Below are 16,902 nucleotides of genomic sequence, written 5' to 3'. Positions count from 1 at the left end.
TCCCTCAGTGCCTTTCCTCTCACCAATCACTGCTGCCATGTCCAGGGACCAAACTGAAGCTGCTGATTCCTCCACAAAGCATGACTCATTCACAGAATCACAGAATGTCAGGGATTGGAAGGGACCTGGAAAGCTCATCCAGTGCAATCCCCCCGCCGGAGCAGGAACACCCAGCTGAGGTTCCACAGGAAGGTGTCCAGGCGGGTTTGAATGTCTGCAGAGAAGGAGACTCCACAACCTCCTTGGGCAGCCTGGGCCAGGCTCTGTCACCCTCACTGAGTAGAAGTTTCTTCTCAAATTTAAGTGGAACCTCTCGTGTTTCAGTTTATACCCATTGCCCCTTGTCCTATCATTGGTTGTCACCGAGAAGAGCCTGGCTCCATACTCCTGACACTCACCCTTTCCATATGGATAACCATGAATGAGGTCACCCCTCAGCCTCCTCTCTCCAAGCTCCAGAGCCCCAGCTCCCTCAGCCTTTCCTCATACGGGAGATGCTCCACTCTCTTCAGCATCTTCGTGGCTGCACTGGACTCTCTCCAGCAGTTCCCTGTCCTTCTGGAACTGAGGGCTCAGAAGTGGACACAATATTCCAGATGTGGTCTCACCAGGGCAGAGTAGAGGGGCAGGAGAACCTCTCTCAAACTACTGACCACCCTCTTCTAATCCACCCCAGGTACCATTGGCCTTCCTGGCCACAAGGGACCAGTGCTGGGTCATGGTCATCCCAGGACCCCCAGGTCCCTTTCCCCTACATTGCTCTCTGATAGGTCATTCCCCAGCTTACACCGCAAATATATTCCTAAGTATTCTCTGCTTAGAAGACATGGCACATGAAACCTTGAGTTCTGTAAAAAAGCAGCCAAAGCCTGAACCTCACCCCGGGAGCACACGCGGCCAGCGAGATTGCCTCATCTGCACAGACAGAACCCTCACGGTGACACGTGCAGCTCGGGTGGTGAGTGCTGCCAGCACCCAGGATCAGGCTGGGAGCACCGAGATAGCTGGAGCCACAAGACAGATTGGTCTTGTTAATCTGAGGATGAAATGCGTAACAAAAAGATATTATCAGAACCTGGGCTTTAGTCTTAGCCCAAAGATAAGGAGGGGCTGACAAATTATGCAACGCAAGAAGGTATCTCAGTGCAGGAAAGGGATGCTCAAGGAGTTACGGGAGCATTCTATCTCCATCAGGAAAGTTATTCAGGACTTTCTTAGACACGCACATCTAAAAAAAACACCCATTGCAGAGAACTGCCCATGGACAACCCTTCTGCAGACCGGGGGGGATGAGAGGAAACCAGAGCTGGTGAATCACCATGGTTTCCATCCTGCCTCAAGCGGGGGGAAGCGAGCTGTTTAGCTACACTTTTCCTGGTTTACGTCGGTTTTAACTCACACCCATCTCTTCGGTTGGTACTTAGATACCGTACAAATGTATGCTTGTGGGAATTTCTTTAATTCCTGTTTTTGCAGGGATTTTTCAACCCAGTTTTGTAAGAAAATAAGACTTACAATTTATGCTATAGTTTTTCAGAAGTAACTCACAATGTTGTTGACAAATTTCAAGTGTGGAAAAACTGGAAGAAGTCTGGAAAAATTACCAAGTTTCTTCAGGTTTTAAAAAAATTCAGGCCTGGATACAAAATAATGATCAACTTAGGATTTTTCTGCTGTAGGAAAGGCTGTGAGATCTTGGGCTCTTCACAGCAACGTGCTGGTAAATCAGCATGTACGCTAATAGCACAGGCCACAGCATGTATTACAGGCTGGGAAGAGACAGAAAATATATCCAAACACTTTTTAAACAGAATTTTGTTTGCAGCAGGTCCTATTGGGTTCTGCAAATGCTTAGGGCTGTGCTGTGTAGTTCGCTGTGGGAGCTCAGCCGTTCAATGACAATGGTTTTTACATCCACAGAAATTTTTCTATCAAGTGATACCTATTCTAATAATATAATTTCAGAAGACTCTCATGCAATAACAGTATCCCATGCTCCCAATGATATTCCATGAAGAGAAGGGCCATGCTTTCAGTAAAAACCTCTAACCATGAGGATCCAGTTAGAGACACCAATGTTCCTGTTGAAAGAGCATCTGTGCTCGTGCCAATCGGGCACTTGGCTTTTAAAGCTCAAATCCTCAAACCCACGGATGTGGCTCCAGGTTTGTTGCATTAATAGCTGCAAAATGGAAAGGGATGAGCACGCCAGGAGGAACTCTCTCTCCTCAACCTGTGCACGAGAAGAGCGCAAATACAAACACAGATTTCATATATAGACAGTGAGGAACCCAAAAGGCAGCCCTGAAGGCTTTCATGTTGGAGCCAGGGACAAATAGAAGCACGTTTGCTCTGCACAGCAATTATCTGGTTAACTCAGCTGCTCAGTGGCACTCAAAACAAACCAGCAGTTAAGAAGAGCAAAGACTGCTTCTCCTGCTCTCCTTAGCTCTCTTAACTGTATTGGGTTTTCCTCAAAATTCACTTTAATCCCACACAGATGTCATTTTACAAGTCCTATCTACTTTAGTCTTTTTTTTCCTTCTCTGATATTGTGGCAACTTCAAACTTCTAATTAGCAAGAGCATTCGGAAATCTGTCGGTAATACTGTTTGGTTAGGCTTGCTGACAGGAGAAGCTCTGGAATTACAATTGCAGAGCTACAAAAAGCATTCATAACCAAAAATTAACACACAAACATGTTCTGGATTCCTCTCCTCACATTTTTAATCATCCGCACATACCCAGAACGCTGCATCACAAACTCACCATCATCCCTACTTGTCCCACTACCAAAAACAAGACTGGGTATTCTTTTCTCATGAGCATTTGCCAGCTTAGCAATGATTCGGAAGAAGAAGCCTTTCCACAGGAGAAATCCTCAGACTAATGTTGTTCACACAGTCCTGCTAAGCTCAGTTTCCAGAGGCTTGGTTGATGGCCACTTCCATAAGCCGAAGAATAAACAGAGTTTAAGACAGACCCAGTCTCCCAGAGCAGGGTGAAGAGTTCACAGCCCCTACAGACACTGGTTTTTGCCAGCAAAATCATTTCGGTCAAGAAGGAAAATAGGAAAGAGAAAAAAGGTACACTATGCCCTACTGACCTCCTATCGCCTGACTGTTTCATCAGCGTGTCAGAGAGGGGAGAGTTCTGAAAGCCAGCTGGAGAATTGCCCATATCTTGCAGTAGCTTTACATTTGCTGCCCTTGAGAAGAAACTCCCTGTACTTGAGAGACCCAGAGACAGATAGGAACGGGAGCCATCCAAGATCTCAGACAGGAAAGAAACATCACAGACCACATTTTTCATGGGTTGATTATGAGCTATAAATTTTTCTTTTCCTGCCTATAAGAAAAAAAATAATACAAATTACTGTTTAACTCCTATCCTGCCAACTGCAGGCTCCGGGCTCCGGTCAGCGATGCTTTCCAGTTTCATACCTATCACAAAGTCTTCTCATTTCCACACCAGCTCAAAGCCCATTTCTGAAGGTTTCAGTCTCCAAAATACACTGTTAGGTGGAAGAAGCGTATCCAATTCTGTCATTTACAAACTGCCAACACAGAACTACCCACCCAGTCCCATTTGCCCACGAGCTCCCACAAAATGTGATGAGACCGCAAGAGCTCCAAGTCTAACATCTCTGTTAAGGGCACAGAGGAGGTGGAGAATGGGGCTTTCATAACACATAACCACAAGTGATGCAATAGGATACACAGAATTCTGAGTAGTCTTTTCTCAGCTGGGAAGACAGCTATAACATTGGTCATAAAGAAGCCTGCATAGGAATTAAAGACAACATTTCTGGCCAAAAAGGAAAAGTTGTGTTTTCTTTCCCACCACAATTATTTCTAAAGAATGAGTTGAAGGGAATCTCAGCCATCGAGGAGAACAGGGAGAACCTCAGTTGCAGAAAGAGATTATGAAACTAGACATGAACGTGCACAAGACTATCTGTAATTTGCCAAATGCACACTTAAGACCATCAGTGGAATAATCTTTACAGAAAGCTATTTCCTCTCCTCCACTGTCCACTGCTCACACAGACTAAATTAAGCCAGCTGTATTTTCTCGGGTTTGCTTGTTAAATAACAACAAATCTCAGCTTTGAATCGGGGTAAAACGTATGTAAACTGCAAGCAAAGGTTGATGTAAGGGTAGCTTCTCACATTCAGTCCATTTATAAATAAAGTGTTGATGATTTCCAGCACATAATCTGCTCTTCTTTTGATTCGGGAAGAACTGGTTAAATAGCACATGGGGGGTTTTTGCTGGGACAGACAAAAAGTCACTAAGGGAATAGCTCTGCTAGTAGTTCTTTGTTTTAACTAAGATACCAATCATTATTTTTCTTTGCTCCTCTAATTATTCTCTTTTGCTTGGTTCTGGCTGTTTTCATAACTCTCCCACTCTTGCATTGCTTACATTGCCCTGCGTTTGACTCGGCTTCTCACATAACCACATTGGTTTCTGCTGTTGTTTTAGCTTAATTGGCCTTACTGGAATGAATGCTGATTGTTGCTCTCCCAAATGCATCTTAACTGCTTCCCACCATGGCTTTCCCAGGCACCAGAAACTTCCAGCCAATTTTCTGCCATTTGTCTCACATTCCTATGGTGTCTGCTCTCCTGGAGCACAAGGTTTTAGGACCAGTTTTATTTCTGCAGTACTGGAACTGCACACATTGTTTTCCAGCAGGACGGTTAACTTCAGTGGGAAACAAAAGTCAAGCTTTCTGTTGGGAAGGTCTAAATGCACAAGCAACCATGGGACAACGTTAGTTTATCACTATGAGAAACTCTAAATGCTGCAGTTTTAGTATTTGCTGTATCAATGCAGAAGATGAGAGGTAAACACGCAAGATGTGCCATGTTGTAATGTTGCCATGTGTGTTCCTTAATTTTCTCTGTTTGAACTGTTTTACCCAATTCCTGTGGAATGAAACAAGGAGATTTCAGTTTAGCTTCAGGCTGCTTTGTCTGCGGTTTTCAATCGTGCCATATTTCAAGTTTTAATAACAAATAAATTCCACATTTTGATAATAAAGCAGATGCGACTAGGAGCTGACATTCACGACAACAACAAAAGCCCCAAGTATTTTGATTCATTTCTGTCATTCATCTGAGGGAGAACACCACCAATCTACTCCAAACCAGCAAACCAAAGCCAGTAGCAGAAAGAAACCACAATATACTCTAACAGGAGGCTTGAAAGGACTTTTACTGCTACTCAAGGCCCATTTAGGATTTAAAAGCCTCAAGACTCAGCCAGCGTGGTGCTTGTGACTGCGAAAGAGGAGAGTTTCAGGGCTTAAAGCTCTCGTTTTTTTGTACCAGGTAAACCATTTCTGCTTCTTGTTCAACTGGTCCAACTCCGCGTAGAAAACTCCACCTTTTAACAGCAAGTTAAAAGTTAACTGAGGAGCACTCCTGCTCCGAATAGAGATCCCGGCCAGCAGGTCGTATCACCAAAAGCTTTGTTTCTAGCTATCTCGCAGGCAATACAACCGCTGCAGTACTTTCATACAGACCTCTCTTTAATTCTTACTGCTACTCATCATGCTGAGAATTTTTGTGTCTAATGCACGTATGGTTTTATTCTGAATTGTCACATATCTTGGTGTGTTGTATCTACTCTTTTCTTCTTGAAAGGCAACAGAAGTCATGAGCTAACAAACATGCCGTGAACACAGAGAACTCTGAAGATGACAGCTGAAGATCAAGAAGCGACTCTGTCACTACTCGATACAAAAACACACAGAACTGAGAAACAGCACCAGGAAACCTGGTTTATATGATGTAAATAAAAGAATTGCTTATAGGAGGAGACAGAGAGAGGGTCAAGTAAGTTACTCCTTACAACTCCCTTATCAGACAACTACGAGTGACACGGCGTCATGTTTCTGGAAACATAGGCTGAAGTCCGTCTAACTCAGACACATGACTGGAATATCCCACCTTTTCTGGACTTTATTTTTCTCCTACTTGTGATCACAGACTGAAAGTAGGGAGAACTGTGGAAAGCAAACTACTGAACATGAAAAGCTACCATGGGCCATGGTACTTAAAAATAATACAAAATAAAGCTTGGAGTCATGCATTCTTTAAATCACACAAAACTTTCAGAGCTTACTCATAACTCTAAGGTCCAAACTGTGTTTTTTTAAAGTTCAAAAATTACAGTACCTTTGTTTAAGTGCAGTTTTAAAGAAAAGGGAAATAATAATAAAAAGTCTGAAAGACACTTTGCATTAGACGTTATTTAGTCCGATCCTTATGGAAGAATAGAATTTTATTGACCACTCCAGCAGCCCAAAAGTGACAGGAATGATACTTAAGTGACCAGAAGAAAACCCCCTTGGTAGAAGGGATTCTTAGAAGGCGTGTTTCCGAACATAGCTGCAGTGATCTTGGGCCTGTAATAACTATATGTCACTGCAACAAGTGTGACGAGTAACTGCTGGCTCCCACCCAGAATTTGGAAACACAAGGGCAGGTTTATCGCTCCCGCAAGTCTCTCAAACAAGGCTGTGCACCAGTGCGCCCAAGCCCTAGTGGGTTATGAGCTATACAAACACTGGATGGAATGCTAGAATAATACCACTAATAAAAAATGTACATAGAGCAGGCATTTTCCTCCTCAAATCATGTCACAACTCTATACTACGAGTACAAGAAGCACAGAGAATTTCAACATAGAAATTAGTAGCCTGTCGGCTTAGAGTACACAACATACAACCTAATACTCCTCCCACACGCACCTAAGATTTCTGCAAAACACCCTCTCTTCTTTAAAGCTCCATGAGACATGCAAAAAGCCATAACTTCTTTTCTTGCAGTTGTTTTTAACTTCTGCGGCAATATTTTGTGTGTCAAACCAGTGGAAATGCTTTAAATTGCATCCTCATTTCTAATGCCCCAAGTAGGTTTTTAAAGCATCTGAGCTGTCACAACAGGAGTCTGACGGACGCAGATGACCTCTGGCCACAGACCACGGGCTTCCCCACGAGATGCTTTTCCTCTGAGAAAACCAGAGTTAATGGCAAGAAACAACACGGCTCCACTCCTCCTTCCTCTTATTTCTTCAAGCCATAGAAAACTGAGAGTACAACTGCATCGGGCTTCCATTCTACGAGTAAAGAGGGCAAATGCAATTCTATCAGAATTATCCCCAATGAGAGAAAACCTGAACTACGTGTTTCACAACAGGACTACAAAGGCAATCACTTTTTTCCAGATACCATTAATCATATCTAAGAGACAAGTAGCCAGAGCAACGGAGAATAATGGAAAGTTTTAAGACAGGAAAGTGAATTCACATTTATCCAGAATCTGTTAAAACACGTATACCTGACAAATCACTTTGTTGACAACTTCATCGTTCAGCTTTCTATAAATAAATATAGTTGAGTAACAGGTATCAAATTCAGATATAAAAGGTTTCTTACGAGGGCCAAAGGAACAAAATCAGCTGTGCCAACTGTATGAATGAAAATTGTGTCAGATAAACTCATCAGAAGTTGTGCTGTCGCAGAAACAGGACCACAGCTCCATCCATTTCACAGAATCACAGAATGTCAGGGATTGGAAGGGACCTCAAAAGCTCATCCAGTTCAATCCCCCCATGGAGCAGGAACACCCAGCTGAGGTTCCACAGGAAGGTGTCCGGGCGGGTTTGAATGTCTGCAGAGAAGGAGACTCCACAACCCCCCTGGGCAGCCTGGGCCAGGCTCTGCCACCCTCACTGAGAAGTTGTTTCTTCTCAAATTTAAGTGGAACCTCTCGTGTTCCAGTTTGAACCCATTACCCCTTGTCCTATCACTGGTTGTCACCGAGAAGAGCCTGGCTCCATCCTCCTGACACTCACCCTTTATATATCTGTAAACATTAATGAGGTCACCCCTCAGCCTCCTCTTCTCCAAGCTCCAGAGCCCCAGCTCCCTCAGCCTTTCCTCACACGGGAGATGCTCCACTCTCTTCAGCATCTTCGTGGCTGCACTGGACTCTCTCCAGCAGTTCCCTGTCCTTCTGGAACTGAGGGTCACAACTGGACACAATATTCCAGATGTGGTCTCCCCAGGGCAGAGTAGAGGGGAAGGAGAACCTCTCTGACCTACTGACCACCCCCCTTCTAATCCACCCCAGGTACCATTGGCCTTTCTGGCCACAAGGGCCCAGTGCTGGCTCATGGTCACCCTGCTGTCCACCAGGACCCCCAAGTCACTTTCCCTTTCCCCTGCGCTGCTCAGTCCCTTGGCTGTGGGAAGCAACCAGGCAGGGTATGCATCATAATCTATGTGTATGTCAGTAGGAAAACAATTTCATTAAAAATAAATAAACCAAACATGCTCCTACTAAACCTTATTTCACTTGCACGCTCACCTCCAGGCATAACAAAGAATTGACACATTTTGCCCAAAGCCTAAAGAGACACTAACATCATTTTCACCCCTTTTCTCTCCATCACATAACCAAGCTCCTTCGGGTCCATGAAAAGGCACTTGGGGGGATTAATGCCAACATGATTTATACTGGTGAAATTATCTTCCTCATCCCCAATATAAATCCTTAACACTGCCTTCTGGGTGCTTGGGACCAGGTTTTAACCCCCAGTTGGTCTTTGGTGAGTTCTAATGGCAAAACAGGAGGAAAATATTTCCAACCAGGAAAGAACTGGAGAATTGAACTCCCATGTCGAGTCTCATGGGGCAAGAGCCCAAATCATCAGAGCTTGTACCTTGGTGTCCTTACAAACTGCTAAAAAAAAAAATGAACAGGCGACAACATTTTGTTTCTAACTAAAACGTTAAAGAATCTTGTATCGTTTACAGCCATTAATTAAGCTTTGCATTTCTTCTGCAGTCAAGCAAGCACAATTCATTGTGTCTTCAGAGACAACTATTGAAATGCTCACAGCCAAGGAGCTTTTATCAATTTATCTCCGGGGCTTAAAAAAACCCACTGTTTCCACATGGATGACAGAAGGCAAAGCAACCCCACTGTCCAACAAATAATGGAGAGGAGGAGGGTGTCCAGTATGTTAATGGCACATTTCTGGGTTGGAGATATTTGAACCATTTTAAGGCAGACTCAAAGCCCCCCCATCCCAACACACAGGCCAGTGGAAAAGCACAGAGGTAAGTGGTGGGAAGGGCAGGCCCGATATTGCAGAACAGAGCGTGATTTCAACCAACAATCTGCCTGAATCTCAGGAATGAAAGTACTGCATGATAGAAGAATTCAACATTTTTCTTCCATCTCAAAAGAAAAGGCTGTTTCTTCAATTACACCTGGAGAAACCAGTGCACTGACAAAAAAAGAATGTAAGGGTTTTTTTCACTAGAATCTGAGATAAATTCATACAAAACCAACCTTCAGTAATGCTGACAAGAATCAAGCATCACCACTTTAATCAAATATAACAAGCAGCTACTTTTTACTGCCACGATGCGTGCAAACTACAGATCATACAGATGCCAAAGTACAAATGCTGATGACCTCAGGCACATTTTACACCCAACGTCTAAAGATAAAACACAGTTCCATATGATGCTAGGAGGATAATCAAACCATTTTTTACCGCATTTAAACTGCATTTCAAAACAACTTTGCTATTTTTCTTGCAAATGAGGATGACTTCAGAATCTAAACTTCACTGTAAAAGCAGCACTGTAAATCATCAGGGCACTAATGGAAAAGATACACGCAGACACACATTGCCTGGAACAACCTCAGCTTTGGTCTGCAGACACTGTCCTAACACACAATAAAATCAGTCATCAGCAGTAGTCATTTACTACTATAGATAAGGCAGGGGAAAAAAAAAACACTCCTTGGCTTAATAAACAAAACGTTGGCCAAAATGTGTTCATCTCACGTTTAATTCTGAGACAATTTCCCTGAAGGAAAGCTCTCTGGGTTGTATTATTGGATGTGTTATGAGACAGTTGATACTCGGCCTTTACACAAGCTCCTTGAAGCAAACAGGGCTGTGAAATGTCAAAGGAAACAACAGCTCTGCTGCCCACATCCTGCTCCAGCACTGAACCCTGACTGGGGCTCGCTGGGCGCTGCAAAACCAAACTTACGTCCTGAGCACTGTGCTGGATTCGGGGGAATTCTGGTTTCCACATTCTTCGCAGCCTGAGATCTCCAGGTTTCCATACCTGAAAAATGAGAAGGGTGTTTAGAGGAACCTCTACTGAATAAAAACAAAATCCCAAATAATGTAATCCATACACAATTAGCATAAACAATTAAAGAGTGTTTCTAGCTCAAACTGCAAATACGGAATCTAACAGCTGGGAAAACTTAGGGAGTTTGAAGATTATTTCATTTAGGTGGAAAAAAATCCTAAAGAAACAACCAGTATCTTCCAACTTTTTTTGTTAATTCATAGGACGCAGCCTGCACAGAGGATGAATCAACCCAAACAGTTTCTCTGCTCACAGCTCCAAGACCCTTTCTGCCCATTTTCACTCCAGCACACAATGAGGCTGGAACACAACCGCTTTCTGCAACGCAGCTTCTGTTTCTCCAGTATTTGCCATTCCTTCCCACTCCAAGGGAGATTTCACACCAAGTTTTCCAGGTGGCACATGCCCACTTGTGCCAAAACTATTGGCACAGCTGTCGCCAGTGGGCATGGCTGTGGGGCTGTGATATCACCATCGGGAAAGAGGAAACCATGGGCAGAACTCCAACAGCAAAGCAGCATCTCTGACCTACCCAGGCAAGGCCTGTGCCTTGGGAGTTCTCGTTGTTTCACATCTACAACTCCAGAAAGAATCTCACAGGTCCTCACAGGCAGCTTTAATGAAGACAGATAATGACTCACAGTCCAGAATAATGTAAACTGAGTTCACACATTCTGTGCTCAACTAATTGTGTCAGGCACCTGCAATTAATCTGAATAATTAGGAGAACAAGTGCATCTTCCAGTGTTTCTGCTACAACATCCCAGTAGCATCAGACAGTGCAAATCCAGTGGGCTGTTGGTCTGTGTCCAGAAGGCTCATATCAGAATCAAATTCATCTAAATTCATCAGAACAAATTCTTCTAAAATGTTTCAAAGGATCAAAAGAAGAGGTGAGAGCTTTATGCACGTCTAAAGTATCAGTCTAAGGCTTCACATGTCAGAATCCCAGATCTGTACAGAAAGTGGACCAGTGTCACTGCACTCAAGTTCCCTCTCAGTGGCAGATCTGCCAGACTATAAAGAACAGGTTTTAGCAGCAGAACAGCTTTTAGCAGCACCATCTGCTGCCCTCATACTGATATTCTGCCCTGTGACAGCTCACAACCTCAGAACCACCCAAGGCTTTAAACTAAGAACTAAAGTTTCAACAATCTTATGGCAAGGGCTTCATGCAGGGCAATTCCACTGTGGCTGGAGAAGCTGAGGCAGAGATGAAGGGTTTGCCCATATCCCCGTGCACTGCAAAGCAAACCCAGACTAAACCAGGCAAACCCGTGGTCCCTCTGACAAGAGCGGCGCAGCCACAGCCATAGGGAGCTCAGCTGGGGACACTGAGCCTCGAGAGACCTGCGGGGAGAGCCCTCGCGGCAGCTGGAACGGCTCCTTTCAAACCACACCTTGCATCTCCAACTACACCACAGGCAGACCTAACAAAAAGTATTTGCTCCTGTTGTTACAGGCTGAGAACAAAACCACGACTCATTGACCCCAGGAGCTCGGTCTGACCCATACGCTGTCTCATTCTAACTTCTCATGCATTCTAAGTCTGTCATTCTAAGTTCCCACATCAGTGGTGAAGGCTTCAGAAATTGCAGCATTTTATCTGTTCAGGTTAAAAAAAAAAAAAAGTGTAACACATGCGTAAGAACTTGCAAACTTGTGTTTTTAAGGACCCAAATTTTTCTTCATCATCCTGAAACAATCCCACTGGCCCCGTAAGACAGCAGAAGTATGAGAGGAGCTTTTAAGGGCTTCTTAAAATGGAAAGAGTCCTTAGAGACTGCTGTACACACAGCATAACCCATTTTGCCGTTGGGATTTTACACAGCTAATCCAAACTTCTAAAGAAAAATACACTTAGCTAAACTAACAGTGGGGTAAGAATCACCTTCTCAACCCACTGAATAACACCCGGATCTCTTGGGGCTCCCAAGAAATCCCAACAGGAGCACCCTCAGCAGAACCATCGCAGGTACCAGAAAGAGTCTCGATCTTGTTCTGACAGGTTTTGGTGCATCAGTGGCCACTGTGCTTTCCCTTAAAGCCTCCCAAGTAATTTCACACCCTGCCTGTGTGAATCAGCACTGCTGAAGCTATAAAATCGAATAGATATCTTCTTTCCGACTTTCAGCGATGCCCAAACTTGCCACTTAAATCCTACCTGGCCTCCCCCAGCTCTCAGTCATACTCTAAATGCTCATTACAATGTTTGCAGTTCCAAATGATGCAATTAACTAACTGAGAAACTTCCACTACTTTACTGAAGGGATGGAATACACCAGAGGAGCCTTAAGAACAACACTGCCAACACTTCACTAAGCTGAAGTGTAAAGTTGCACCTATTTTTATTAGATTTAACTGTATTCGTTGCAATATTTGGTCTTACAGACCTGTAGATTGTCCTGCATTTCCAAATACTGTAACACATCATCTTATCAAGAAGATACAAAAAGAGTGTGAGGGGGATATTTAGAGAACTATGTAAACGCCTTCTCAGTGGAGATCATCCAGGACAGAATCAAGACGTATATATGATATAAAGTACATTACACATGTGACAGTTGCTCAAGGGAAAGGATTTCACTTTCCACTGCCATCTGCTAGGTAAGGTGACTAAAATACATCTTAGCCTACAGACAAAAGACATTTTCCCTCTGTTGGGAGAAATATGCAAAGAAAGCTTTGTATTTTGAATAGCAATTACATTTTTATATCCATTTTTCAAAACTTGCTGTTAATTCTTAGAGCAGAATGTACTGAGATGACTGTCATTGTCCTAGTATTGTATAAAATATAAAATATGTATTTGCAGAACATTAGGCATTTGCATTTAAATCCCACTAGAGAGATACGTGCTGATTTTTACAATATAAATCCATCACACAGTAATAAAGAGCAGTGAATTTTCTGTACAGAACTGGAGAAGTATTAAATATAACGCTTCATTATGCTGCCAGATGTCAACCTCTGCCTATCTCCCAACACAAGAGTTCTGCATGAACAACAGGTCATTAACTACGGGTTAGGAGGAGTTAATGCTACATCTGATGTAAAGAACAGCATTTCTGCAGACTTCAGTGCTCTGTTCTCACCAGCTCCTGGACAAAGAGCCATTCACTCCCCAGCCTTGTATGAACGCTTTGCATACAAAAAGAGACATGAGAAACAAAAGGATCCTGTAGCCCACAGAACTTTTCAGCCTTTCTTGGCTGTTTGGAAAGTTAGCGACTCCACTTAAAGGGACTGACTAAGCAAATGAGACCAGAACGTAGCCGGTAGTACTGAATATTTAAATACTAAAAAATAGAGAAAAATGCACCCCTGCATTTCTGTTGGGAAGAGAAGGCAAGTAGGAGGAAAATACTCTTTGAACTACTCGGAAATAATAGGGAGAGGTGGTTCTCTGCACAAGCCCCAAACATAGCCCTAAAAAAGGCTTGTAAGCATCAAAACAAGCAACTTGGAAGCACAGGTACTCAGCAAGAATCACAAGGTGTTTTGAATTATACACACATAGAATCATGGAAACAAAGTCGCTTCTTTAACTGAGTGGACAAACCACCTGCTCTACCAGAAAACAGAGATGCTCCAGCAATAACAGTGAGAAAATGCCATGTAAAGCTGCTGTCCTAAAACGTGGGGCTTTGCGACCAAAGAACCCATTCCTGCAATGCTTTCCCTACCTTCATTTTCCTCTCCATTTACCCCCTATCGAGCCATCCTCCAGCAGAAGGAATAAACTGAAAACACAAAATTAACTTGTTACTTGCTGTCACTATCCAGCTCTGGCTCTCCTATCAAACAGCATCAATTTCCTTCTTTGTAAGCTCCTTGAGACGGGGACCAGTTGCTGCTTTAGATGCAACTGTGCCAGGTACAGTGTGGCCCTGCTTTTAAGCATCGTTGCAAGGAACATGATTACCGTTACAAAATACGGAAGAGAGGAACCTGGCTTCTGCTCTCATCTGGACAGCTGAGCATCTTTGGCTCCCATCACACTTGTGAGCGGAGCCAGTGACACTGGGGGTACCACAGGTGGCATCACGCTGGACCCCACACCCAGAGCAGGAGGCATCGGGCTCCTCTTCCTCTCACCAGGAACTTCCATCCAGTGTTTTTCACATCAAAATGCCAACAAATTGGGGTTTTTTTTCCTCTTAAATGTCCCTACCCACTTCTGCCAAACAAAGAGGAAATATCAGAAGATATAGTGTTAAAGACTTGGCAGATTTTCAAAGCTGTCTGCTGCATTTTAGATGCCAAACTTCCATGAATACTAAAGGGATGCGGATGTCCAATTACTCTTAAATAGCTTTGAAAATACAAGTCATCCCCCTCACTTCTCAGCATACCAGCTTATGCCCAAGATTGTGTTTGATTTGACTTCTACTATGTATTAAAAGAAAACCTTTATAGGCTGAATCCACCAAAAGAACAAATAGGGCTCCAAACTCAAATTTAATAAAAAGCAAAAGATTAATGCAAAGTATGGAAGGGGGGGGGAGGAGGAAAAAACACCACAGAGTAGATTTATTCACGATTTCCAAGAAGTGTTAAAAGCGAATAGCAAATCTCTGATTTTACTAAAGACAGAAGTCATCGAATGGCCCAATTTAAAGTCCGTTACAACAAGCAGCACAGCACTAAAAATCCAGTAACTACCTTCTGACTGAAACACAGAGAACTATGTTGGTCTTTAAATATTATGAATTATACATTAGCAATTTAAGCCTTTCCATATGCCTTGTTGGATACTTTGTGTGACTGCACCCATGCACTGGATGTATCACAGGTCAGAAACCACCTTGAGAAATGTCCCTCTCTGCCCGGCTGGTTTGTGCATCGCTGTGATGACACCACCATCACGGGCTTTGGGAGTCAAAACCACCCCAAGGACCAGCACCCTGCAGCGGTGCTGTAACCAAAGCCACATGTGTTTGGCTTTGCGAGAAATTCCCCTTGCTTTCCAACGTCACATGAAGAGGAGTCACAAAACCTCACCACAGTGTGAACGAATTTAACAAAAGCACGTGTTATTTGGAATTATTCAAACCTTTCAAAAGATCATTTTTTCCTGCCCTAACGCTTTAGTTTCTCTTCAATAAAGGATCTGCCTTTTTTTTTGCCTCTGTCACTCAGGGAAAAGCATCTCACCTTTTTTGGGTAGAATAAACGTTTCATATCCAAAACTCAATTAATGCTTGCACAGGATACTCTGCAGACCACATCAAATGACTGACAGGTGTCTCCCCACAGGTTACAATACATCCAGATCTTCCTAGGATAGTTTTCCAAGGGTCCTAGGTCTCTCTTTGTTTAATCTGAATTTGTGTACATCTAATGTATACATCAGATAATTCTGCAGCACTCCGTGTGGGGTGTATCCGCAGCAAATCCAACATCAACTGAATGCACTGGACTTGAGGGGATTCCAGCTTCCACACGTGTAGATTTTGGGGGAAGTTTGTCAGTGTGTACTTTCCTACAAAAATATGCATCCTATATCTTGGGAGATACAGATGTTCTTTTCTCCTACTCTGTGTCAAGAGGCTGCTCACCTGTAAAAAGATGAAATGTCTTTTTTTATCTGGCCACATCACTGTTCTGCCTTGGACCAAATGACAAGAGCTCAGCATTGCCATTCGCAAGTGTCCCCTTACTCCACAGTCCTGCTCTGTCACCAGGAATAAGAAAAGAGGCTCAAGCTTTTCACATGAAACTAAAATGGACAACTAATGTCAAAATCTTACTTGCTTTTTGAGGAGATTGCCCTTTTCATTGTTTTTTTTACTTCACTGGAAAACAAAATACAAGCACTTATAAAACACAGATTAGGCACTGATACCCACTTCAGTCTCTGTACTGTTATTATTAACAAGTACAACTAACAAATTTCAAAAACACAGACTCTTTGCTACTTACTCTACACTAACGTAGATATGAAAACTAAGCTGGCTTAATTCAATTACTATCCATTTCTTTTTTTATTTTTCCTTATAACATCTGTTTTTCTTCACAAGTCCATATTCCACAGCCGCACGTACATCATTCTTACTTTCATAGCTTAAATTTCACCTATATTATGTCTCGAGCCATAAAATTCTAGATCATCCATGATATTCGAAAAGCCAAGAGAAACATCCATGGACTCTTGAACATGACACTCCTAAGATTTGTGAGAGGGAAGGAAGCGGTGACCTCCTCGGATTTCCTGTGGATTCTACCATTTATTACCAAAGGCTGCGGATAATGTTGACAAGGTCAACGTGCCCTTCCTCTGAAAGAGATGTTAGAACTTGCTCTGAGAGGTACACAAGCCAGTAAGATTGGAATTAGGCTTAGAAAACAAAGTTCTGTTCCACGGAGACTTTTCCTCTGTGCTCTCTTGCCCTCTTCTGACTTCTTCATCTCTTTAAAGGAGCATCAGAGGAGGACAGGGCTGACTTCCTTAGGGTCACGTACATTTGGAAAAGCCTACAGGAGAAGTTCCAGGTAACGCTCAGCTCCTGGTTCATGGATGGTAGCAAACCCCTCAGTCTGGGCACTTGCCTTTCATTTTGAAAAATAAACGTTCTTAGGAAAAGCAGTAGCTGTGAATGAAATCCATTATTACCTGGCTAAGCACAGATTTAAATGCTGAGTTACTCCTGGCTGCTCGATTTCTTTTCCAATCTAGGCCTGTTTTGTCTCCTCTGGTACAC

The 16,902-nt window shown here is 43.2% G+C and overlaps 1 protein-coding gene across 1 annotated transcript in view; it reads right to left on the bottom strand.

Moving 5' to 3' along the window:
- The window catches only part of RGL1 (ral guanine nucleotide dissociation stimulator like 1), a 75,232-nt gene that overhangs the window by 28,964 nt on the left and 29,366 nt on the right, over positions 1-16,902 (bottom strand). Inside the window, exon 4 of the mRNA XM_065842771.2 lies at positions 10,091-10,168. Coding sequence (XP_065698843.2) covers positions 10,091-10,168 — 78 coding nt within the window. The remainder of the gene's footprint in view (positions 1-10,090; positions 10,169-16,902) is intronic.

This window comes from Patagioenas fasciata, chromosome 6 (assembly GCF_037038585.1).
Source record: "Patagioenas fasciata isolate bPatFas1 chromosome 6, bPatFas1.hap1, whole genome shotgun sequence".
NCBI classification, from domain to species: Eukaryota; Metazoa; Chordata; class Aves; order Columbiformes; family Columbidae; genus Patagioenas; species Patagioenas fasciata.
The sequence above is the reverse complement of the archived record's forward strand: the minus strand, read 5'-3'. Positions and strand labels throughout refer to the sequence as shown.